This window comes from Schistocerca nitens, chromosome 11 (assembly GCF_023898315.1).
Source record: "Schistocerca nitens isolate TAMUIC-IGC-003100 chromosome 11, iqSchNite1.1, whole genome shotgun sequence".
NCBI lineage: Eukaryota > Metazoa > Arthropoda > Insecta > Orthoptera > Acrididae > Schistocerca > Schistocerca nitens.
The window spans coordinates 55,066,725-55,094,251 of NC_064624.1; the positions used below are offsets into that span (position 1 = coordinate 55,066,725).

The following is a 27,527-nucleotide window of genomic DNA, read 5'->3' on the forward strand; positions in this document are numbered from 1 at the left end:
ATCATCCAGAACTTACATACTTTAGTATTGATATTGTAATCAGTGTTGTAAGATAAGTCACAGCCAATGTACTCAAAGTAGGGCAGTTGTTGAAATGGTTTACTATCTAGAGTTAGCTCTGTTTCAACTGAGTGTTTACCTATGAAAGAAATAGTCTTGGTCTTTTGTGTAAAGATCTTAGTCAGCTAACTCAAACAGATCTTTCAAAGATAATGCCCGGATCTCTGCAGGTCATTCCCAGTTTGTTCAATAATCAGATAATTGCATTACATTCTTTCATTTATTTTAATTCATGGGCTCCTCCAGTATCATCTCGGTGGATATAAAAAAAAATGTAAAATATAAGCTACACCTCTCACTTACCACTTGATCTGTGTGTCCCTGTTTCCAAAATAACTTTACTGCTTCATATTACATCCATAAAATGGTGGGAGGAGAACATGTAGCTATAATATTCCACAGGAAAGCTCTGACTCTATTAATTAATTAATTAACTTTTTTTTGCTATCAGTGAAAATAAGGTGTGTCTCCAGATTAAAATCACTTCTGCTTAGAAGTTTTAAAATGTATTGTGAGATGAGGCATAATGACTTACTTTGAACAAACTGGCCTTCTACATGTTAATAAGATTCTGAGGACATCAATCATATGAATCATGACGCGCTTCACAGTCATGGCACTCAAAACTCAATGAAAAATATATGGTTTATACCTTTCTTGACTTCTAAATTGCAACGCCTATAGGTAAAGAATAACTTACTGGATTTTTTGCTTACTGAAGGTACACTATACATAACTCACAATGGAAATAACTTTGTGTGTACCCTAAAAAGTGTTGTGTGTTGTATATTATAATGTCCTGACATATGTTGACTGTAATCTCATACTTTTTCCAGATGAGGTATCTGGATTTATCTACGAGAAACTACAGTGAAGCCGCGCTTTTACACTTTTTCAAGGGACTTCAAAAAATGGTGTAAAATGTGGGAAATAACGTTTTAAGCTGTAAAGGTTATGTGTAGAATACCTACTTGCATTTTCGCATTTTATGTATGATATATGTACATAACAGGCATCAAAATACTTGTCGGGGACTTGTTTATTATCTAATAAAGTTTTATTATCTGATAAAAACGGCTAATGTAATCGGAACTGGTAACTGTCTGGAAAGCAGAAATGTTTGAGTCAATCTCATACATCGTAACCGATGTTTCTGGAAAGCCTGTAGCCGTCATTCATTATTTAAATAATGAAACACTGCACTAGTTACTTATTTTTCCATTCTTAGCATGACGCATTTTGAGAATTTTTTCTCATTGTCGAGTGCAAATATGTACATAAGGATTTTATGTGATGTCTGCATTTGTGTTATTCCGCGTCACTTGCACTGTAGTCTTTTTGAGGTTACCAGGTATCCTGCGTTCTCATTTACGTAGAAAACCATACACACGCAAAACATCACTCACATTGTTTGTTTGCGTAACACCACAACAAATACATACGTAACAGAGCTCTTAAAAACGAGAATAAACTCTCGAAACACGCTATGCTAAGCATGAAAAAATACTTAATTGGCGCTGTGTTTAAACCAAAAACATTGAACAACGCAAAGAGAATGATGGTGTCAACTAGTGTAATGAGTGGCCAAAAGACGAAACACGCTAAATATGGTTTGACAAAGGTGTCACAATGATCACAACAATCATGAAACTGCATATGCGCAGTAAGAGTTTGTAAACGATTGTGATTGGTCATTATATCTTTATCTAGTTACTTCCATCAGCCACCACTCCTTGGCAGTGGCAGAAGGTATGGCATGAGCTGGTCCAACTTTTACATGTTAACCAGTTAAAATCCACTAAGTAGAGTGCACTGGTTTCAAGAAATTTAAGTACGTAATGTTTGTAAACACTACTTGACAACCAACATCATACCACCGTCATTTGCCGTCAGTTTCTTCTCCATGATCAATTTTTTGGAATGAGTACATTGTGAGAACATTATGAATATGTTGACGTAATATCTGGTGTGAATTAACATTGTGAATATAGAAAATTTGACGGGAGGGATCAAAAATGTCGTAAACGGCGAGAAACGTTAATTCCGGGAACATGAAAGTGGGGTGATACTGTATTAACCAAAACAAAATTCAGAAAATTTCTAGTCACAACCTGACAAGGTGTTAATGTGGTGTAAAGACAGTAAATATGCACTACATGCATTAAAATACTAAAATTCGAGAAATGTAAGAAAGCGGTCGGGTATAAAAAGTTATTCATACAAGAAAAAGAATCCATGAGGATGTGAAGAAGAAAAGTAACAGTTTTCACATGGGTAAAGTAAATAATCTGTCTTTTCTTTATTAATATTCATAAATTTTTCCTAGAACAGCATATGGAAGCATGTGAAACAGAAGTACAATTTCACATAAAATCCTTCATAACATTAACTGTATATCAAGCACCTGCAGGTAACTTTATTCTGTTCGTAAACCACCTTCAAGCTGTACTGCCCCATTTAACAACCAAAAACAAAGAAATAGTGTTTGCTGGTGATTTCAATGCAGATTTCCTTAAAGGCTCTCCCAATAAGAACCTCCCATTAAGTAACACTATCATTCAACTTAATTCCCACCGTAAAGTTCCCCACTACAGTAACCAATTGCTCACAAGCAGCCATTGATAATATCTTTATAGAAAAGTCCCATGAACAAAATTATATTACAAAACCAATAGTCAATGGCCTCTCAGACCATGGCATGCAGTTCCTTCTGTTAAATGTTAATACTGAACAGGATATGAAATCTGTTAAATCTGAGCTCAAGAGGGTAATCAATAAGCCAAAAATTGATTATTTTAGGACACTACTCAGAGACATTCACTAGACTGATGTTGACAGTGTTCATGGCATGAATTAAAAATACAACACTTTTGCTAATAAAGTGCTTACCTTATTCGAACACTGCTTTCCCCCAAAACTTACCAAGGTTAGAGCAAATTCTACAAAGAAGCCATGGATTACTCAAGGAATAGGGGTATCTCGTAAAACAAGAAGAAAACTGTATCTGTCAAACTGAAACAGTTCCGATGTTGATGCTACAGCACATTACAAGAAATACTGCAAAATATTAAAGACTGTAATACGGACATCAAAGCAAATATATTACAAGGAAAAGACAGTCATATCAGATAACAAAGTAAAGAACATATGGGATATAGTGAAGGAGGAGACCGGTAGAACCAGACATGAAGAGGGACAAATAGCATTAAGAATAAATGATACATTAGTGACACACGTGTATAGTGTTGAAGAACTTGTTAACAAACATTTTCTATCTGTTACTGACAAGATGAGGTTGTCCGGTTTTGTAGATGCTGCTATGGAGTATCTCAGACCAGACATTTCAAGTAACTTCCATAATATGAATTTGACCCTCACAATCCCAGCAGAAATAATATCCATCATAAAATCTTTAAAATTAAAAACATCTAGTGGGTATGATGAAATATTAACAAAGTTAATTAAAGAATTTGATTCTGAGTTAAGTAACATATTACGCTATCTGTCATTAATCAGTGGAATATTTCCTGAATGGTTGAAATATGCTGAAGTTAAGCCACTGTTTAAGAAGCGAGATAAAGAAATAGCAACAAATTTCTGTTCAATTTCACTTTTGCCAGCATTCTCAAAAATTTTAGAAAAATAAATGTACAATCGGCTTTATAACCATCTTATCTCAAATAACATACTGTCAAAGTCACAGTTCGTTTTTCTAAAGGGTTCTCATATTGAGAAGGCTATCTACACTTACACTGAAATTGTGCTTCATTCATTAGACAAAAAATTGCAGGCAACTGGTATATTTTGTGATCTGTCAAACACATTTGACTGTGTAAATCACAATATCCTTTTAAGTGAATTAGAATATTATAGAGTAACAGGAAATGCTGCGAAATGCTTCAAATCTTATATCCCTGACAGGAAACAAAGGATGTTATTAGGAAAGAGGCATCATCCAACAGGGAACTAATTACATGTGGGGTCCCACAAGGTTCCATTTTATGGCCCTTACTTTTTCTTGTGTATATCAATGACCTTTCATCAGTAACATTACCGGATGCCGAGTTTGTTTTGTTTGCTGATGCTACAAACATTGCAATAAATAGCAAATCAAATGTAGTTTTAGAAAGATTCGCTAATAAAATATTTGTGGACATTAATCATTGGTTCCTAGCCAATTATTTGTCGCTAAGCTTTGAAAAAACACACTACATGCAGTTCAGAACTTGTAAGGAGTGTCCCAAGAGTATATGTCCAACATACGATGACAAGCAGATAGAAGAAGCGGAGAGTGTTAAATTCTTAGGATTACAGCTTGATAATAAATTCAACTGGGAGGAGCACACCACAGAACTGCTCAAGCATCCTAACAAATCTCTATTTGCAATGCGAATTGTGTCAGACATAGACAAGCTGGAATACTATGCTTACTTTCATTCCATGTCATATGGGATTATTTTTTGGGGCAATTCATCAAGCCAAGCTAAAGTTTTCTGGGCAGAAAAACGTGCAGTAAGAGTTATATGTGGTGTGAACTCAAGAACATCCTGCAGAAGCCTGTTTAGGGAACTAGGGATACTAACTACTGCTTCCCAATATATTTATTCCTTAATGAAATTTGTCATTAAAATATATCACTTTTTCAAACCAACAGCTCAATTCATGGAATCAATACTATAAATAAGAATAATCTTCACAAGGATTTAAAGTCACTTAGTCTTGTACAAAAAGGTGTGCATTATTCAGGAATAGACATTTTCAATAACTTGCCAGCAGCCATAAAAAGCTTAACAACCAATGAAATTCTGTTTCAGAGAAGCCTAAACGATTTATTGGTGGCCAACTCCTTCTACTCCATTGATGGATTATATATATATATACACACACACTATATAACTTCTGCACAATTTCAGTGCAGTAATGTGTTCATTGTAAATAAGTATTTAGTAGTTGTATTACACATTTATTACCTTATAAATAAATAAAAATCTTTTTTTATTTTAAATTTCGTGCATTAGTATTTGTAAAATGATTCTTTCATATGGCGTTCATTAAAAAATGACGACCATGCCACTTGGGACCTGTGGAATGGTACATTATCTTATTTGTTTGAATTGTAAATATTTGTCATGTATTGTTGTTTTTCTGACATGTTCGACATCCTGGAGGGCCTCCTCACTACAGATCAATTGAAATGAAAGTAAATCTAATTTAATCTAATATTGAAAAACTGCAATTCACCCATAAAAACATTGTAAAAAATGTGTGAAGCGTAAACTAAAATACTGTTCTTCACGTATGAGACCTATTGAAGAAAGGATTAAAAGGAGACATTAAAGACACACTCTGTGAAAGGTCATTTATTGTTTGGCTTATGTGTTACAAAACTGCTCAAACATTCTTTGACAAACAGCTATAAATATGTCAAAATCTATACATACTCTGTAACCCTTACATTCTGCTACCATGGGATGAGGAAGACAATATCAGACAGAAATCTCATAGTACGCAAACACCCATTCTTCCTAGAAACCAACCACAAATGGAACTGGGTAAAACATAATATATTATATATTAAAGTGCTCGAAATGTTTTGCATCGCTATTAGTTCTGTGAACCTGAGTAGGAATGAAATATAAGCCTCACTGACCTAAAGGAATAATGTGACTGTTAAATAACCAAAAAATACAGGAAGTCTGTTTGAAACTGTACATGAATGAAATTACAACCTGCTGTCAGATAATGTTCAACACCATGTTGTACCACATCATGCATTTTAACATTGTCACCTCAGTTCGCTTTACAACGTGGTCGAGACACCGTTGATCGGGGCTGTCCCATTCTTCTTTGGCAGTCTCCTGAGGTCATCCAGTGTTTGATGGGATTCCTATGACGACACATTGCAAGCTCAGACTGGGCCAGAGCTTCCTCAGATTGATTGATGTCAGCATATACTGCAGCAACCCATTTGTTCGATTTTTACCTCTTGGAGGAAAGTGCTCACACATTACTTCATGAAGTGAGCACAATGCTCGTGCACTTTTTCAGGATTTGGGCACGGTATGCTCGTACATCAGTGTCCCAAAAGATGAAACTATCACTGGAATATTGACTCTAGGACTGGACGATAGGTCAGTGGATCTAGTCCCAGTACTTCACATTCCTGAAATCATGATAAATAGCAACCAGATGCATCCACCATCCATATGTGATAGCTCAGAGTGTGACCAAACTAACTCAATCCTGAACCTGTAGGAGTGAGCGTGTGAGATGTACAATGTAACTGACTGCCTCCACACCCTCCTGCAACAATTATCGGGTGCCAGACAAAACCTGCACTCATCAGTGCAGACACCGTCGATCTGGGTTCCATTATGGGGGTTCCCCTCACGACCTTCCATGCACACCACAGCGCTGGGAGGGATTCATCCTGTCGTTTGTAATGGACACTCAAAGGCCAAGTCAATTGTCAGAGGCAGCTGTGTATCATAGAGGTGATAGCCTTTCCAGTTGCCTCCAAATATGCAGTGTGTAGTTTTAACACATTTCTGTAAGTACCAGTGGGACATAATTTGTAGGCACCAATCATCAGTTAGTGTTGTTGACCACAGGTGACTGCTACAAAACAAATCTTAAATGTTCACTGTCTCACAATGACAGCTGAATGCTTGAATGAATCCGTTCTGGTGCAAGCCAATCAGGCAGACAACTTCTCATGTGGATAGCGCTTCATGCCTTGAGGTGACAGTGTACTTATAGTCAAAACTATAAAAGCCCTTTGGAGGCATGTTGACAGACAGAATGGTGTACACAAGCATCACTGCCTATTTCATAACTGAAGACACAGCACGCTACACTGGACTGAGAACACAGGGTTTACTGTTGCCTCCATTACGCAGGAGGTAGTACACAAAGCCATTCTGTGGTCATACAAATACTGAAAAAAGATTTCCAAACCAAAAACAAACCTTGTAACTCATCAGAAGTTTATAATCTGTGTGGCACACATCTTAGTGATTTTTTAATATACTTTTTAAATTTATTTATAAATAGAGGTTCAGGAATGAACCATGGATCTAAAATAGACATTACACTGTGTGCATTGTAATATATTTATAAAAGGGATTTCCCATCATAATGTGCATACTGTATGCAAGATTTGGGATGACTTTAATATAGATAATGTACAGGCACTCAATGATAAAAATCCCTGACAAATTAAATCTGTAGGCTGGACCAAATGCTAACCTGCACCATTCTGCTACAGAAGTGGGCAAAGCTCTCACTGACTGAGGTACTGAGACAGTTACTAAGCGACTTCAATTCTGTCACTAGCTCTCACTGACTTTCCAAACTTTAGACAAGTTCTCCTAGATACCTTGCTGGACTACCACTCCTGGAATAAAAGAAGTTACAAAACAAGGTAAACTCCACTATGGAGTGAAAGATTCATTGTGTGACATTTGCACACTTCAGACAAGGCAAGATTACATGAATATTTAAAGTATATGTGGGTGGGGTGTGGAAGGCGGGGGGGGAGGGGGGGGGTGGAGAGGGAGGAGAAATGAAAACCATATTGTTCAAGATAGGGGGAAAAAGTAGCACACACCAAATGAGAAAGGTAATAAGCAAAGTACATGTTAAATCAACTTTTCCTGCAGAATGATTTGAACTAGAAAGGGTTTCCAAAAGTTGTGTGTTCATTTTGTTTTCTATGTTTAATTTCCATAAATCATTAGGGTTGTTTGAAGTACCAATGATGACAATAAAGACAGTTTTTAAAAATAATTTTTTTTCAGCATAGTCTCCTTTTAGGGATATACACTTTACCCAACATTTAAATCTGTTTCAAACCCTCCAAAACAGTAGGAAGTGCCAAACTCTCTACAATATGCCCCTGTCTAGACAATGACTTCCGCACATGAGAAGAATATACACTACTGGTCATTAAAATTGCTACTCCACGAAGATGACGTGCTACAGACGAGAAATTTAACCGACAGAAGATGCTGTGATACGACAATTATTAGCTTTTCAGAGCATTCACACAAGGTTGTCGCCGGTGGCGATACCTACAACGTGCTGACATGAGGAAAGTTTCCAACCGATTTCTCATACACAAACAGCAGTTGACCAGCGTTGCCTGGTGAAACGTTGTTGTGATGCCTCATGTAAGGAGGAGAAATACGTACCATCACGTTTCCGACTTTGATAAAGGTCGGATTGTAGCCTATCGCGATTGCAGTTTATCGTATCACGACACTGCTGCTCGTGTTGGTCGAGATCCAATGACTGTTAGCAGAATATGGAATCGGTGGGTTCAGGATGGTAATACGGAGCGCCGTGCTGAATCCCAACGGCCTTGTATCACTAGCAGTCGAGATGACAGGCATCTTATCCGCATGGCTGTAACGGATCGTGCAGCCACATCTCGATCCCTGAGTAAACAGATAGGGACGTTTGGAAGACAACAACCATCTCCACGAACAGTTTGACGATGTTTGCAGCAGCATGGAGTATCAGCGCCTGGGATGGTGTACTCAACAACGAACCTGGGTGCACGAATGGCAAAACGCCACTTTTTCGGATGAGTCCAAGTTCTGTTTACAGCATCATGATGGTCGCATCTGTGTTTGGCGACATCGTGGTGAACACACATTGGAAGCGCATATTCGTCATTGCCATACTAGCGTATCACCAGGCGTAATGGTATGGGGTGCCATTGCTTACACGTCTCGGTCACCTCTTCTTCGCATTGACGGCACTTTGATCAGTGGACATTACATTTCAGATTCTTACGACCCGTGGCTCTACCCCTCATTTGATCCCTGCAAAACACTACATTTCAGCAGGGTAATGCACGACCACGTGTTGCAAGTCCTGTATGGACTTTTCTGGATACAGAAAATGTTCGACTGCTACCCTGGCAAGCATATTCTCCAGATCTTTCACCAATTGAAAACGTCTGGTCAACGGTAGCTGAGCAACTGGCTCATCACAATACGCCAGTCACTACTCTTGATGAACTGTGGTATCAGATTGAAGCTGCATGGGCAACTGTGCCTGTACACGCCATCCAAGTTCTGTTTGACTCAATGCCCAGGCGTATCAAGGCCGTTATTATGGTCAGAGGTGGTTGTTCTGGGTACTGATTTCTCAGGATCTATGCACCCAAATTGCGTGAAAATGTAATCACATGTCAGTTCTAGTATAATATATTTGTCCAATGAATACCCATGTATCATCTGCATTTCTTCTTGGTGTAGCAATTTTAATGGCCAGTAGTGTATTATCTGCAAGCATTTTCTTCATCTTTAAAAGTAAGAAGAACCCTGAGGGAAACAGTTTGGGTGGGAAAAGGAGGTGCAGCAATAACTCACAATGAAATTCATGCAGTTTTAAGGCGATATCTACATAAAAGTATGCTCGTAATGTGTTGTTGTGAAACAGCACTTTCTCCTCTGCCAGATGGGGCTATAGTATTCTGCCAATATGCTGTGCCAGCAGTGGAATATCTCAATAAAGTATTTTCCCGTGATCCATCTCCTTGTTCTAAGAAAGCTTTAGCTTGACTGCACTCACATTCCAAAAAATCATAGTCGCTGCTTTTCCAAGCAAAGAGACCATCTTCTCCAACTTTAGAACAGATTGATTAGAAGCAAATCATTCTTTTGAGTGTTGGTCAGTTTCTGATGTTTAACAACGAATTCAGATCTCAAAACTACCTGGAAAATTAAAATTGTGTGCATTAGTACTCCAACATATAAACTGGGTTGGGTTGGTTTGTTTGGGGAAGGAGACCAGACAGCGAGGTCATCAGTCTCATCGGATTAGGAGAGGACAGGGAAGGAAGTCGGCCATGCCTTTTCAAAGGAATCATCCTGGCATTTGCCTGTAGTGATTTAGGGAAATCACGGAAAACCTAAATCAAGATGGCCAGACGCAGGATATAAACTGGGTTTTGAGTTCAAGACCCATTATGACACAGTTTTAAACTGATAGGAACTTTCAAAACAGCAGACACTCCACTGCAGATCGACATAACACAGGTCTCATTGACAGTGACAACTAGATGGAAAAGTCTCTTAAATTGCTCCAGAGCTTCAAAACTGAAAGCTGCACCTATTTGTTCTCTACCATTGAGAATGGCAACACCTATTGCAGCAACGATCTTTTATATTTATGGTCTTAAATATTATTTATGATTCCCACTGACCTCTGCTATTCATGCACTTTCATTTGATGATAGGCTTGAGAGTAACTACATATACACAATCAGTCCCACAGGAAAGGTGATTGACTTGAAATACATTATGGCTTTTTAGTTCACATGACTTTTTATTTAAAATATGGCCCTAGTGAGTCAATACACAAATGGAAGCATGGGAAAAATTTTTCAAACATTGTGAAACTCAACCTTTGAAATCATTAGCAGTGCCATAGACGCACCTTTCTGCAAATCTGAACTCGTGTCAAAACACTTCCCTTTCATTCCCATTTTCAGCTTTGGAAACTACCAGAAGTCTCACAGTGACAAATCAGATGAATAAGGAGGATGTTCAGGCACCACAATACATCTTTGATCCAAGGAATTGTGTGTGATCTTGCTTTTTGGCGCTGTTGATTGTCATGCAACAAACACCTTGCTCCTTTATTCCAGTATTCAAGTTGAGCACCATGCAGCCTGCAAAATGTCTATTTTTCCAAAGTGAACGAGAGTCCCAGTAGGAGTACAATAGGTCCTTTATTATCCTTCTTAACACCAAAAATCTGTTTGTCATAGTTTATAATTACAAATGAACTCCACTTCTTCTGCTGTTCCAAAGAAAATACAATTCTGTGGATTTGGCACCACATAACTCCCTGGCGCTGGAACTAAACACCAACATGACCAACGCTCGAAGAACACTGTTTTCCAATGCAGAAGCCAACTTCTCAGCTTTACGTTGTCATCACCGAAGGTACATGCACGATAGATTAATTGAGAGGCAGCAAGAAGTCAGTGTATGAATCAGGCATCTCTCATCAGTAGGGACTGTTCACACCGATCCATGGATTTCCTTAAATAGCTGTTTTCCAGGAACAGACGTGCTGCCCATAGTAACTTGTGACTGGATGTAGGTGTAATCTTGTCATGTGACCAGCGTACTCTCGCTGTTGCCTGGTGAGGTGTCTGGTGATCCGTAGTTCTCGGTGCGCCTCCTGGTGCTTTGGGGGAATACTTGAAAGTCCTGTTTGGCTGCTAAAGATCATGTGAGTGGTGACTGCTGTGACTTGCGCATTACAGCCGTAATGTGTGTTGCAGCTGGTGCCCCAGGGCGCCATAACAAAATGCTCAAAAAAATTATTTAAAAAACCCAAGTAGTAATCAGAACTAACCATCTGACACTATGGAAAGAATTATTTATGCACAATTCATTTTGAATCAAATAAAGCAGTGAACAGTGTCTTGATGTGGCTTTTCTGTATATACAATTTTTTGAGTGTCATAGATACCATGTCTTTCCATTCTGAGCTTTGCCAATTTATAAGTGGCTAATAATCAAAAAACACAATGTCTCAGCACCTACTACAATGCATGACATGAAGCCTGGTCCCAATCAGCTGATCTTTTCATATCACTGCAGTGTTCCACCCAGCAATTTTTTTTATTGTCACTTAATTAGTGGGGCATGCATAAAGCGACAAGTGATCTTTTTCCCCAAATTTGCATGGGCTCCTAAACTGAAGTGGTAGACACATGACAATCACTGCAAAGAATTTCAGATGCTTCTTGAACATTTTCCTTGACGCAAATTGCTGATGATGCTCCTGGATGTGGACCATTTGCAATACAGTCTTTACCGCCATGAAACATTGCATATCAGTTAAAATGTTTCTACACCTCACTGCTACACTCTCAAACTCTTTGTATCACTTCAAAAGTGTCTGGGCACTTTTACCCAATTTAAAATAAGATTTAATGTTTGCAAGGTATTCCATCATTCCTTTCGTTATTGACTTCAAAACATACTGTTAAAGCGCACAGGAAATTAAAATTAAATGGAAGGTAGTCGAAATACTAAACTATATAATTCAACCAAATGGCATTAGTAGTTATGTGATTATAAAATCAGTTACGATTCATGGGGGGCAGACTGTGCACTCATCATCAATAACGTAATCAACAACATTTAAATTCATTGCACTTATATGTAACTATTGCCATTTACTGTGAATGGTAATGATAAACAGCATAAAATGTTGTCAAACATTTTCGTATCCAAAAGCAAAATTCAGATAACACGATGATACCGAACTTCTTCATCCTAACCGGAAACCACCTAGTGCAACTTGCTGTAATGGCTGATAAATTCAAACTAACCTACAAATCTTTCATTTTTGTTTAGCCTGGTAAGACAAACTTCCATTAGCTGTGACATCCATCCCCAAACACAGGTACTTGTGAACTGACCTGACAGATCACTGGGAGCAGTTACTTTCATAAGAAGTCTAGAAATGTGAATATGGAGTGATTTTTTAAGTGGAACAACCTCAGAAAACTACTCACAGATAAGGCGGATACCTGACTGATGTTCAGAAGAATTCTCATGAAGGGTAGTCCACCCACAAAAGAGATAAATTCACAAAACTCTCATTTCACCAATACTTCAATATCGCCAGTCAGTCTGGGATCTAGAGCAGATAGGATTGATAGAGGAAATACAGAAGATAAAAACGCAATGTCTCTCTTTATAGGTTCATTCACTAAGCTCAAAAGTGTCACAGAGATGTCCAGCCAACTCCAGTGGCAGATTCTTCTAGTGGGAAGTTCTGCAGCATCTTGTGATTTACTGCTGAAGATCCAAGAGCGTGCGTTTCTAGAAGAGTCAAGCAATGTTTGGTCTCTTCCTACATACACATTGCCTAACGACAAAGAAGGTAAAATTAGAGAGATATGAGTTCACACAGAACCTTACAAGCAATCATTCTTCCCGCAAACCATTCATGACAAGGACAGGAAAAAGGGATAAAAAGACAGTAGCCTCTGACACACATAGTAAGAAAGCTTGTGGAGTAAAGATGTAGGTGTAAAAGAATAAAATATGTGTACAGAACTTGGCAGTGGAAAACAGTGAGTTACAAAGCAAGAGGGGAGAATCAATATTTGTAAGCATTCACACAAATAAAACTTTTCAGTAAGCCTAATAAATAAATAAATTCAGTTCATTAGTGTAGAACCGAAACTTCTAAAGATATTGTTGTAAAAAATGTTAGTAATGCACTAACTGGAAACCTATACTTCAACAGCACTTAAAAATATGTCAAAATAGTGACGGAAGGTCATCTTGTGTAAATAAAAATACAATGGAGTCACAAAACAGGTATAAACTATAGAAATGTAATTCTTATACTATCAATGCAAATAAATTATGAACTGAATATATTGTAGTTGTCTGATTATGTAAATGGAAAACATGTCAATATGTCTCCATTGTACTTTAACGCTGAAACAAATAAATATGGTGTAATGCGCATGTAATGAAATTGATAAGTGTAGTTCAGAAGTATTTCAAAATAAGATGACTTTTTGCTAGTTTACTTGTTACGACAAATTCTTACATGCTAGCTCATTTTGTAATTGTTTTCAATCTTCTGTGAAAATACAAGTCAGTTAAAAAAATCATGATCATGCATGGTCTAGAGAAGAAAACTCCACAACACTGGATAACGAAAATTTAACCTTTCATTCTTAAATATCATTATTAGCATTGATCACAAATACATGACATGGCGTTCATAGCTGTTAATCTGTTACAGAATGGAGATACATGTCTAGGGATTATTTCACACAGTCTGCATGACATACGAAAATGCTGCTGTTACATAACATCATCTAGAACACATGAGAGCTGCTCAGTTAAGTTAACTTGGGAAATAATTACATTTTATTTGAATTTTGCACTGTCAATACGACACTGCAATTATCCTACTTCTATTGTGTAAATACGGACATTGACTACAACTGTTACACTCATCTTGTATCTATAAAAGACTTACTGTCTACATAGAATATTTTTTTCAAATTACACAAACCCAGCTGAAAGTGTACATGCCCTTAGTCTGCTATAAATCACCCATAATGTGTTTCATTTGCAGATGATCAATCAGTACACGATCTTCAATGTCATAAATTGAAGACATGAACTTTCCTAGTTGAAAACAAAATTCCTTTATCAGAACTGTGCTGCAAGATTTGTGTACCTGCAAGGTACTTATAAAACTTACTTCTAGTCAGTACTGTACACTGCTGCACAAATGTGGACTATTCAATGCAAAAATTATCTCAAAATCTCAAACTCGAATTTTCCAGGTATGACAAATGTTCCGTGCCCCTTAAAAGACACTTGTATAAAATTTTGTTGACGACAGGAATTTTTAGTCTCCAGACTTTTATACATGCTTATCTTACAGAAAAATGAATGTTGCGAATTCTGAATAGAAATTAAATACCTTTCTCATTGTTCAAAATGAGAATAATAGTCAAGACTGGTGAGAACACTGTAAAGTCTACTGAGACAGGTTTCAAATATTGAAAACAAATAAACAAACTCTCAATATGTTTTCAACAAATACAATTAAAATTGAAAGAAAAATTTTTCAGTAAGATTGTGACAAATACAATTAAAAAAGCTATTTCCACTCAAGCTGTTTAACTAGAATACCGTGTTTAACCTGCTTCGCTCATCAATTACTCACAAGTGGACATACACCATCATAGCAACAGCCAAGATATATAACTATATCTTGTCATGTTACAGGTGTGCTTGTCAATGAAAGTGGATCTAAGTTGACCACAAGTGAACTGAACAGTCCAAACAGTCCAAGTGGAAATTGTTGTGTCGTTCACTGAATTTACTAAAGGCTGTGGTTGCTAACAGTAAAAAATTTAGTCTCACAGATAATTTATTTCAACTAAATTGACAATGCAAAAGATGAAAATGATTAGTATTAAAGTCTTGCTATTAAAAATTTAGTCGTGCATTTTCAGCCCTTGTCAGTAAGTACTGTCCCAAATGTATGTTGTGATCAATGTTTGTTTACAACAATCAATCAAATCAGGCAAAGTTATTTTTATTGCAAATATGTATTTAAAAATTGATGGTTTTCTGAGCAACTCTCATGTAAGTTAAATTATAGAGCTGTGCATTCTGAAGTGAAATGAAATTTTTTGAGTACTTGCATAGGCATTGCAACAGTTAAAATTAACATGTACATCGCTTTTAGGCAAAAAACCAAAATGCTATAGCACATACAATACCAAACGGGTTCCATCACAATGAATGAAGACGCATCCAACAATGACAATGTGATTTTCGACACTCAATTGTTTTTGCACATACTAGGCTTTGATGATATTGCTAATCATAAGTATGACTGAGCTTCTTGCAATCATTATTTAAACTGTTGCACAAAGTAGTCTTTCACAGACTAAAATTCAGTGAAATATGTACATGCCATAAAGAAAACTTCACTTAATGCACATAAAACATTTTTCTCATAAGATAAAACCAGTCAGCTCTTACGCTAAGGTATGCAGAAGGACAGTCCATCGATGGCAAGCATTTGGTTTCTTTTAGTGACCCGATGTAGCTGTATCATATTACAAGGATCACTACCAAATTTACTACTATTACCTTTTCAACATTTGGATGTGAAACCTATATTTAGAGTATTCAACTCTACATCTATTACGCGGAACTTTAATGTGTTCCAGTGCTGTAAAACCAGTACAATGCAAACACTACCAGCACATAAATAGGAACAGTGAGTTTCACTGCTCTAATGTGGAAATCTGTAAATACTGACACTTAAAATGTTAATTAACAATGTTTTCAACATACAGTAGTTTTAGGTGTACACAATTCTATGTTGTTATACTAAGTTACTTATTAATCATTACAAAAAGCATATAAAACAATTTCCAACAAATCATCTGCCAGTGCTAAAATGCCTATGAACATTTTGTTGAAAGAATTATTACAAACAACCACCCAACAGCTCATTCATCAGTTTTTAAACATATATGAACTTGCAGTTCATCCCTGGATTTTGATTCCTTCCCACACGTAGTGCAAGAATATGGCCACTCACCTGCATGTATGTCAGAGTGAGTCTTGAGCTCGCCAATTGTCTCAAATGACTCACCACATTCCTCACAGATATGTACTTGAGCACCAATATGCCTACGGAGATGAAGTCTTAGGTTACTTTGATAGTTGAATGATTTTCCACATATTCGACACACATACGAGCATACACCCAAGTGTGAACGAGAATGGATCTTCAGAGTGCGACTCTTCTGAAACGATTTTCCACAAACAGCACACCTGTATGGTCGTTTACCTAAATGGATGCGGCAGTGAGACCTTAGTTCACTATTCGATTTGAATGTTTTTTCACAATTATTACATTTGTATGGACGTTCTCCCGTGTGAATGCGAACATGTATCTTCAACTCTGTATTTGATTTGTATGATTTTCCACACTCGGAGCAGCTAAATGGTAGTTCGCCTGTGTGTATGCGAAAATGAATCTTGAGGTTACCACTCTGGCTAAAGGACTTACCACATATCGCACACCAATAAGGACGCTCACCCGTATGGACACGATAATGGAACTTCAGTTCCCGACTTGTTTTAAATGACTTCCTGCAAGCAGGGCAACTATGATAACGTTTAGCTATGTGTGTCCGTGCATGAGATCTGAGCTCACTACTTGCTTTAAATGATTTCCCACATACCAGACATGTATACGGACGTTCACCAGAGTGAATCCGAGAATGAATCTTCAATTCACCATTTGTCTTGAATGTTTTCGTACAGTCACTACAAGCATAGGGACGCTCTCCTGTGTGGACACGGATGTGAACTTTTAGATTACTTGAACAACCAAATGACTTTCCACAATCATTACAACTGTATGGGCGTTCACCTGTGTGGATTTGGAAATGGGATTTAAGCTCACTGTTGGACTTGAAGGATTTCTCACATTCAGTACACTTATATGGCCTTTCGCCAGAGTGAATGCGAAAATGTATATTAAGTTCAACTTTAGACTTGAAAGACTTCTCACATTCACTGCATTTGTATGGTCGTTCACCAGAATGAACGCGAATATGAACTTTAAGGTTACTTGATGAGCTGAATGATTTCCCGCAACTAATACAACTGTATGGTCGTATCCCTGTGTGCACATATGTATGTGATTTTAATTCACCACTCGTCTTAAAAGCTTTCTCACACTCTGTACATTTATACGGTCGCTCACCAGAGTGAACACGGAAATGGACTTTTAGCTCAGATTTCGACTTGAAGGCTTTTTCACATGCAGTACATTTGTATGGACGCTCAGTAGTATGGACAAGAGAATGAACTTTTAGCTCTGTAGTCGATTTAAATGACTTGTCACACTCGGGACACTTGTAAGGACACTCTCCCGTGTGTATGCGAAAATGCACTTTCAAGTTGCTTCTCTGAGTAAATGACTTCCCACAGACATTGCAGTGATATGGCCGTTCACCAGTGTGAACCCGAAAGTGAAATGTTAGTTCTCTATTAGTTTTGAATGACTTCCTGCAAAGAATACAGCTGTAAGGGCGTTTGCCACAGTGAATCCGTGAATGAGACTTTAGTTCACCACTCCCTTTGAACGATTTTCCACATTGACTGCAGCTATATGGGCGTTCATCTGAGTGTATTCGCAAGTGGGACTTCAATTCATAACTTGATTTGTACGATTTCCTACAAACAGGACAAGTATAGGGCCGGGCCCCTGTATGAACACGTGAATGAGACTTTAATTCGCTGCTAGTCTTAAAGCACTTTCCGCACTCGTTGCAACTATATGGTCGTTCCCCTGTATGAGTACGGAAGTGAACCTTCAACTCTCCATTTGTTTTGAATGCCTTCTGACATTCAGAACAGGAGTAAGGCCGTTCACCAGTGTGCACTCGTAAATGACATTTCAGTTCACTGCCTGTTTTAAACAGCTTATTGCATTCTGGACACTTATATGGTCGTTCACCAGTGTGTACCCGATTGTGTATTTTAAGATTGCCAATCTGAGTAAAAGATTTGCCACATTGACCACAAGTATACGGGCGTTCACCAGTGTGTACACGAGAATGGGATTTCAGCTCGTGTCTCGTCTTGAAAGACTTACCACACTCGGTACAAACGTGTGCCCGTTCTCCTGTATGAACACGAAAATGCGACTTGAGTTCAAAATTTGCTTTAAATGACTTTCCACACTGCTCACAGCAATATGGCCGTTCCTCACTGTGGATGCGAAAATGATACTTTAAATCCATACTCGTCTTATAAGACTTCCCACATTCGGCACAACTGTATGGTCTTTCCTCTGAGTGCACGCGATGGTGAGACTTAAGCTCCGCATTAGATTTAAACGCCTTTCCACATATGCTGCAGCTGTATGGTCGCTCACCAGTGTGGATTCTGGAATGAATCTTTAGCTGGCTATTCCCCGTAAACGACTTTCCACAATGAATGCAGGTGTAAGGCCGTTCATCTGTGTGAACACGTGAGTGAACCTTCAAATCTCGACCAGTTTTGTATGATTTCCCACACTCTGCACAACTAAATAGACGTGTAACTACATGAACCAGTGAATGGGATTTTAGCTCACCAACTGACTTGAAAAATTTTCCGCATGCAATACAGCTGTAGGGCCTTTCACCTGTATGAAGACGGTTGTGAATTTTTAAATTGCTACTATGGCTGAATGACTTGCCACAAACGCCACAGGAAAATGGCCGTTCGCCAGTGTGTGAGCGTATGTGGACTCGCAGTTCAGTTTTCGTTCTGAACATCTTGTTACATTCTGCACAACTAATCCTCAGTGTACTCTTGTGAGCCTTAACTGTGGAACCTTTGTCTAAGTTTCCGTGATGAATCCTTATGTGCCGCCTCAGGGAACCTCTGTACCGGAATATCTTTGGACAGTCATTACATGCGTACTTATCTAGAAACTGGCTACCATGATGTTGTCTTTGACTGGTTCTTTGCTTCTGGCCTTGTGATACATCATGCTGATGCTCCGGTCCAGGTGAAACTTCACCACATGTTTTACATATTTGTGATGGCACTTGTGCATCTGGAATATGACTGAAGACATGATTTGTTAGCTCATACCTAGAGTGAAAAGTCCCTGAGCAAGAACTGCATGAAAACTGGGGAATTCCATTTTCAGGGTCCTGTGGAATACAATAACTTAATGAAATATTACTAAAAGTGTGATTATTTCTCCACTGTAAATCATCACTCTGTTCGCAAGTCTCTGTCTTGATATCGCAGGCAGCAAAACCATGCTCCCCTTCTCTCTCCAGTGCTTCAGAATGTCCTGCCAGGGGGACCCTGTCTCCTCTACGTTTTGGCTCCAAAGACCTATATTTTAAATGAATACATACTGAGGAATTTAAACAGCACACAGAATTAGTGTTAAAAAGACAATGTATGTAATGTACTTAGTCAAAATTTATAAATCACATACCGTGCATTTTTGGTAAGAAACTTCTGATAGACATACAGGTCTGTACACTATTATCTTGACAGACGAAAGTCTTTCTGTTGAATGAAAACAAATTTTGTTTGGAATGGGTGAAGGTGAAGTGAAGACCTCTGTTAGGAAATTTGTTCCTTGGAAATTTATTTAATAGGCCACATCATAATACCTCACTGAGTTATGTGAATGAGAAGCTACAAAATATAACTGTGTGGCTGAAAGTCTCCAAAATGTGTTGTTATTTATTCCAAAGGTGCAAGTGATGTAACTAGTTGTGTCCATGACATGTTTCATATTTTGGGAATTGTCTGTTTAGCTTTAATGGGATGAAGGTGGAATTTGTTTCTATTCTGAAACTCTGGAGCTCTGACAAGGTTTATTCCGCAAATTAATTGCATTTCCTTCAAATCACAATCTGACAAATGTTTGCTTTATGAGTAAAGCCGTTAATGAGCGGGCATAGAAGACATTAGATTCCAAGCCGATGTCACAATGTGAGAGTCCTACAGTTGGCAAAAATGTTTCCATAAAAATGACTTTTCATTTGTTATCAAATGAAACTGTTGATCCCGCCCAAAACTAGGAAAAACAGCACCACACACTCAAGTTATCTTCACTGAATTTCATTACTGTCACAATACAACTTGGTAAATACCACTGTCAGATCTACCTATGTCCATGTAAGTGTAAACACTGATCAACAATGACATTGCTTAAATTGCTTCAATTGATCTAGCATTGCTTCTTGCGTTCCTCGAATTCTGGCTAGCAGCACAATTGTGAAAACAATGTTCCCTTGCCTTTCAACAGCCCCAACTGTCACTGATGGCAGTATCTGAGCTGCAATGGAAAACAATTGCAATAGCCGACAAGGATATCTGACATTTGATCAGTACATTATTTCTTTACAAACTTGCAGATCCTATTATCGAAGGAAGGCCCTTAGAATATGCATTCAGTAAGGAATTCATTAAAGACAAAGCACAAGTTCCTAATGGACAAGGATGGTGAAGGACAAAACCTGTATCTCTCTGAAAGAGAGCAGCAATTTAGGGAAACACAGGTAACCTAATGCTGGATGGCCAAACAGCAATTTAGCCACGATTCCCTGGTTGCAATGTCAGTTCTTTAACAAATGCGCCACTTTGTTCCCTTAGCACCTAATAGATAGTTTCCTATGCTTACCCTAGACACAGTTGATGTTAGCGTTTTCCTGGCACAATTTTAAACAAAAAGGATTAATATTAGAGTTTAACATGCTGTCAATGATGAGGTTATTTGAGCTGGGACAAAATATCAGATTAGTTTATGGATGAAGTAGCAAATTGACCACGTTCTTTCGACGGAACCAACCTGGCGTTTTCCTTCAGCAATTGAGGAAAAATGCTGTAAAACCATATCTGGACGTCCTGGCAGGAATTTGAATCATTGTCCCCCCAATTATATGTCTAGATCATTAACCACTGCTTTAGCCCCCATGCTCAGTTCCACTTAAAATAACATAGTAGACTTGGGCACTTACAAAGAGTATGAAATTCTATTCAGAGTCATTCATATTTCTCCTGAGATTTGTTCTGGCAGAAAACATTTGCATGATTGTGAAACATTGTACCTCCACTTATGTGCACAAGGATGACATCACAAAGCACATTTGGAAGTGTATGGAGACTTTCAACCACCAAGTGTTGAAGAAATTGCATGTGGCAGCAAACAACTGCTGTGAAACATGAAAAAAATGGCATGCAATGGAATGTTTGCCGAAATCTGTAATGAATAGATACTGAATGCATGTACAGTTTACTTTAGGCACAGGTCAGTTAGCATATAATGGGATTAGAAGAAACTATTTCTTAAAAAAATCATAAGAATAAAACAGTGGAAAGTCCAGAATGGAATGACAACAGGATCATGAAAAGATTAGATTGCTTCGCACCATACAGAGGAGATGCTGGGTCACAGGCAGGCACAACAAAAAAACTGCTATATATTTTAGCTTTTGGCTAAAAGGCCTTCTTCTGAAGAAGCACACACAAATTTGCACAAGCATAACTTATACACACTGACTGCCATATCTGGTCAGTTCGGCCACAGTAGCCAAAGCCTGTAGTCATGTGTGTGAGTTGTGTTTGTGTGAATGTGTGTTTTCTTCTTCAGAAGGAGTACTTTTGGCCATTGGCCAAAATCAAAAATGTATAGCAGTCTTTTTGTTGTGCCTGTCTGCAGCTCAAGGACTTTTCTATATGCTGAGATGCAATCCATCCTTTTCATAATATTGTTGTTCACAAGAATAAAAGATGTATACATTTAATATCAGTCTGGTGTAGAACTAGATCAATCAAAAATCCAGGATGAAAGACAATAATATGGAAATGATAGATTGTTACTCACCCCAAAGAGGAGGCATTCAGTTGCAGACTGCTGAAATATTTAAGCTTTCAGGCAAAGCCCTTCTTCTGAAATACAAAATATACAAATTCACACAAGCAAACTTGCATACGCAGCCACTGTCACTGGGCACTGGAGCCCAACTATAACAGTGTCTGTGTCTGACATGAGCAGCAGTCTGCTGGAGTGGATAGTAGGGGTAAAGAGAAGGTATGGAGTGGGAAGGGGAAGGCAAGGATAGCAGATTATGGGAGGAGAATGATACACCGTGCCACCTGTGAGAGTGTGCAGGGATGTGTTGGAGACAGGGTACGCCACTAGGTGCAGTATCAGGAGGCTGTGCCAGGGGCAAGGGGTGAGAAGAGAAGCAGAAAAGACTAGTAGCACATGTTGGAGGTGTGTGTAGTGTTGGAGTTGGAGCAGGGAAGGGATAGGTAGCTGTAGAACAGGGACTAGTAAAGGTTGAGGCCAGGGTATTACGGGAACACAGGACATGTAATGAGGGCTCCCACTTGCGCAATTCAGAGAAGTTGGTGTTGGTAAGAAGAAAACAAATGGTGCATGCTGTGATGTCATTCAAGTGAAGCGCCTCGTGTTGGACTGCATGTTCAGTAATTGGGTGGTCCAACTCTCTCTTAGTCATTCCGACAGACAGCCTGTTAAGTGTCATTGTCATGTGGAAAGCAGCACAGTTTCTGCAGCTTAGTTTTCGTATCACATGGCTGCTTTTCATATCACATGGCTGCTTTCACAGATAGCCCTGCCTTTGATGGGGTAGAAAGTGCCTATGACAGGACTGGAGTAGTTGGCAGTTGGACAATGTATGGGACAGGTCTTGTATCTAGCTCTATTGCACGGATATGAGCCATGAGGGATGGGGTTCCCACTCCTCCCCCATATCTACCCCAAAAACAGCCTCCTTACACTACCATCTAGCAGCCCTATCCTGTCCCCACCACTGCCCTGTACACTCCCACTGGCATCACAGCATCTTCCCCCATCGCTAACTTCTATCCCTCCCTCTCCCATGCCGTCTCCTTACCCCATCACCCACAATGACAGATTGCTGCAGTTACAGTTGCAGCTGGGCACCAGAACCTGGGGACACAGGACTGTGTGTGGGTGGGTGGGTGGGTGGGTGGGTGGGGGGGGGGGAGCACATGGATGTGTGAGAAAGACAGAGATATGTACTTGTCTGAATGTGTGTGTGTTTCCCATACTGAAAGAAGGCCTTTGTCCAAAAGCTTAAATATATTATCAGTCTTAACCACTGTGCCTCCTCTATGGTGAGTATCAATTTATCCTTTCCATATTCTGATGTACAACTGTATCTGTGAATACAAGAACCTTTGTCGTGGCCACATAATTCTAATGTTAAAACCAGCACTGATTTTGCCAGTGATACAGCAATACAATACGCTATATCCATTTTTAGATGCAGAAGCTACAGACAGTGGCCACATAAACCTAAATTTAAAACCAGCACCAATTTTGCCAGTGATACAGCAACACAATAAGCTATACCCATTTTTAGATGCAGAAGCTATAGACAGTGGCAAAAAGCTGGTTACCATGTTTCTTCATTTCAATGAATCTTCCTGCACACTGCTACATTGTGGATTATTGACAGACTTGCGCAATACAAGTATGCCTTAATGAAAGTTACCAGGAGGTGACAAAAATGACCATTTTAAGCAGAAATGTTTGGCCAGACATATGCTTCATTTCGAATAGTACCCTAAAACAAACATATTTCAATTATGAATATATTAGTCTCTGTTAGTGGCAATCATAACATGCAGATGTGGTGTGTATTAACAAGGGAGTGCCGCAGATGCTGTTGAATACCATTAGCGTTATACAACACATCGACTTCAGATCTTTACCTCTTTTGTGTGTGTGCATGTACCTACACATTGAGTGAAAGCAGTAGACTGCCGTGTGTGTGTGTGTGTGTGTGTGTGTGTGTGTGTGTGTGTGTGTGTGTGTGTGTGTGTCGTCATCTCAATGAGGAATTTGACAATACTTTAACAACATTCAGCATAGTCGTACAGTTAACATGTGGCAGCTTTCTGTAAGCCTTGATGTTCCATAGTTACATGTATGATGGACATTACATGTAAAAAACTTGTAGCTTGTGCCCATCACACCAACAGCATGTACATCTTCGCATTAACGATACTGGTGTGTAACATTGACATTTGTTAGGTGCCATCAGTGATGACACTTACATTGTACTGAACTAATAACACCAGCCATCAACACTTTCGGAGCAACTCAAATAGTACAGAGAAAAAATTCACTGTTTGTCTCTGTGGCAATGTATGATACTGCCGCAGTCAATTTTATGTTCGTACATCTTGTTACTCTGGAGAAAAGAATGACAGAGCATGGCTACCTGTATTGTTTTGCAAAATACATTAGTTGAATAATTTTAGGTATTATATTAGCCATACAAAATGCAATGCAACTCCAGCAGAAAGGAGTCCTCTCATATTCTACCATTCTTGTGTGGCAACTCCTAAACTACACTTTCCAAAACCAGTGGGTTGGTCATGGCTGAGATCTGTGGACCTAGCACTATCTGATATTCATTCGTGAGTGAATAGGAACAGAAGGGTAAAGAAGAAAAGTGCTATGTGAAATAAGATGCTAGGTCACATCCTGCATGCTGCTGCAGTCTTCAAGGAACGCCAAGATGCGCCAGGTTAAGGAGCACGACATGCTCTCCTGAAAGTAAAAATGTGAACTGAAGTTGCTGATGGACATTCAGAACATTCAAATGATTGTGAAATGTTGTGTATTTATTGTGGATTTCTGAAATGTACTGTGAACTGTCAAAAACTTGTTGGAAATGTGCTATGTAATCCTCAAATTTTTTAAACCTGACAAATAACTAACAAATAAAAATAAATCAAATCATTTGATAATAATGAAAAGCATTTGCAAGAATGTATCTCAGGAGCCACTCAAAATAACAGGGTATGTCTACAGTAACATTCTTGCTTAAAAGGATCATTTGTGTCATCCCCAGGATGCGGACTCTTCCTCCTCATATGATTCAGGTAACATTAACAGCGTGTGGTTGCTGTAATTTACAAAGATTGTGTCCTAAGTGAACAACTGTAAAAATCGGGAATCACAGATAATTGTTTTCTACAGTGACTATCAATTGATCTTGAAATTATAATGCATAATATGCACCACAGATGACACAAAACTTCAAATGTGAATAACAGTGCACTAATAGGAGGAAAAATCTGTATATCTGATGGGCATTTGTGATTTTCTACTGGATTTGTGTCGTATCAATCAAATACACTAACTCAAAAAAAAAAATGAAGACCCAAAAGACATGGTCAGATGCAAGTCTAATTTGTATCATCAACGGATGTGAAAATGATTAGATATGCAGTTCTCTGGAACATGTAAAACAGCCACCACAGTGCATTAAATTAATGATTTTTTCCTTTGTGGGAGACCACAGTCATGTAGAACTTTTTCAACGAAATTTCCCCCATTTGAATGTAAAGTACTGTTCATTTCTTTCAAACAATCATGATTTTGACTTTACAGCCACACTCAAGTGCATGCTGAAATGTTAAAATATATCTGACATGTCACATATGCGGGTGATATATCATATAACATTTCAATATGTGCATTTTGGAATGGCTGTAAAGTTGACATAATGATTGTGTGAATTAAATTAACATTATTACACAGTTCTTTCAAAAAGGGTGCATTAGTGTTGTTTCCAGACCTGGTAGTGTATACAAGAGGCATAAGCAGCGTCAGATGTTGAATGATCACTGTGAAGAATAAGGAGATGCCACATACTCATGTGAAACAGCATTATCGCCACCTGATAGAGCTTGAAAGGCCCATAATTGGCTGGATGAACTGTGCATTACCCAGATTTGTGGAGCATCTGGAAGTGACAGTGGCCCAATGGTAGAATGCACACAAATGTGAGGACAGCCATACTCATCATCAAGGTTCCGAACAACCATCTCTAACCACCACATGGGAGGATCTCTGTATTACACACTGGGCACATTGTAAGCACTTCACATCAGTGCCTGCCATTCAAGAACGAGGCATTGACTCCCTGCAACATTCTGTGTCCTTGTGTTCTCCCAAACCACTGGTCAGAGACTAGCAGTAGATATGGGGAATTATTGTCTCATGCATAGAATGCCGTCAACACCTCAAAACAATCTGCTGCATTTGGAGTGGCGTCATGACTGGGCAATATGGACTGGTGATGATTGTTTTCACACTTCTGCACTACCCCAGATGACCATCAATGGTGAGTATGGTGATGACCTAGGGAGATGTCCCAATTTTTCCAATGTTCTGGAGAGGCACAGCGGTGTTACTCCTGGTGTCACAGTGTGGGAGGCCACCATCACGAATCACTTTTGTTCACATCTGGTGGTGATAGAAGTAATTCTGATTGCACATCTGTATGTCACGGACATCCTGTGTCCTCATGTGTTACTTCTCACGTGACAATACTGTGGCGCCATTTGTCACCATGACAATATTGATACACACGTTTCACATATCTTCATGAACTGTTTGCATGACACTGAGGTACTCCTGTTGGCAGTAAGCTCCACAGATCTGTTCCTGACAGAGACCAGCAAAAATATCAACTCCATCCCATAGCCAACATCCACGCTATCGAGGTCCAGTTACATGGTCCAGTTACATCAGTTGTAGGCCAGCTTGCCTCAGGAGAGGATGCAACACCTCTATGATGCCCATCCCAACCAGATCAATGCAATCATCGAGACTAGAGGTGCGAGTGATGTCACATTGAAAAGTGGAGTCATATTGCAAAGTTGTATGTAAATTTGACTCAATATTGCAATCTGAAATAGTATAATGTACCTTTTCAATACATGATATTTCATTTAGTTTCCTCTTCCCCTACTGGGGGCTTTTTTTTCAGCCAATTTATGTAGCTGTACCATTATAAAGTGATGTGCAACATCAACAGCAGGAAGGGCTCAATTTTTATCAGGAAAAGCCTGGAAAAATGCACTATACCTGCAAAGGACACAATCTCTGCAAGCCATGCACAATCAATTCTTGAGCACTTTATGTGTGTTTTGGATACTCACCAGGACACATTATAGTAGTCTTCAAGAATTCAGAGGCATCAAGCTATATTTACAACTGGATACTTCAGTCAGTACGTGAATGTAAGAGAAGTGTTCTGAGATCTCACACGGGAGTCTATACAACAAACACTTTTATTCCCACCAAATGAACTGAATTGACTGATACGAAACAAGAGGATTGCAGGTGATGAAATAAATGAAGATATAACAACATGTAATTATATCAGTGAAAATCACTCACAAATGCCAAACAATGCATAATGAATGCTGAGACTGCTGGACCTCTGTGTCAGACAAGGACATTAACCAGGACCTCCACATTTTTCAAACACTCACCTTAAGCATTACACTACATGAGCATGAATCAAGTCCAGACTCAAACTGACA

At 38.7% G+C, this 27,527-nt stretch overlaps 1 protein-coding gene across 1 annotated transcript in view; it reads right to left on the bottom strand.

The window, feature by feature from the left end:
• Nucleotides 1-13,577: 13,577 nt before the first annotated feature.
• LOC126213201 (zinc finger protein 721-like) overlaps nt 13,578-27,527 on the bottom strand; it is a 174,268-nt gene continuing 160,318 nt past the window's right edge. Inside the window, exon 6 of the mRNA XM_049940833.1 lies at nt 13,578-19,505. Within this exon, the coding sequence (XP_049796790.1) occupies nt 16,103-19,505 (3,403 nt within the window). The 3' untranslated portion in view covers nt 13,578-16,102. The remainder of the gene's footprint in view (nt 19,506-27,527) is intronic.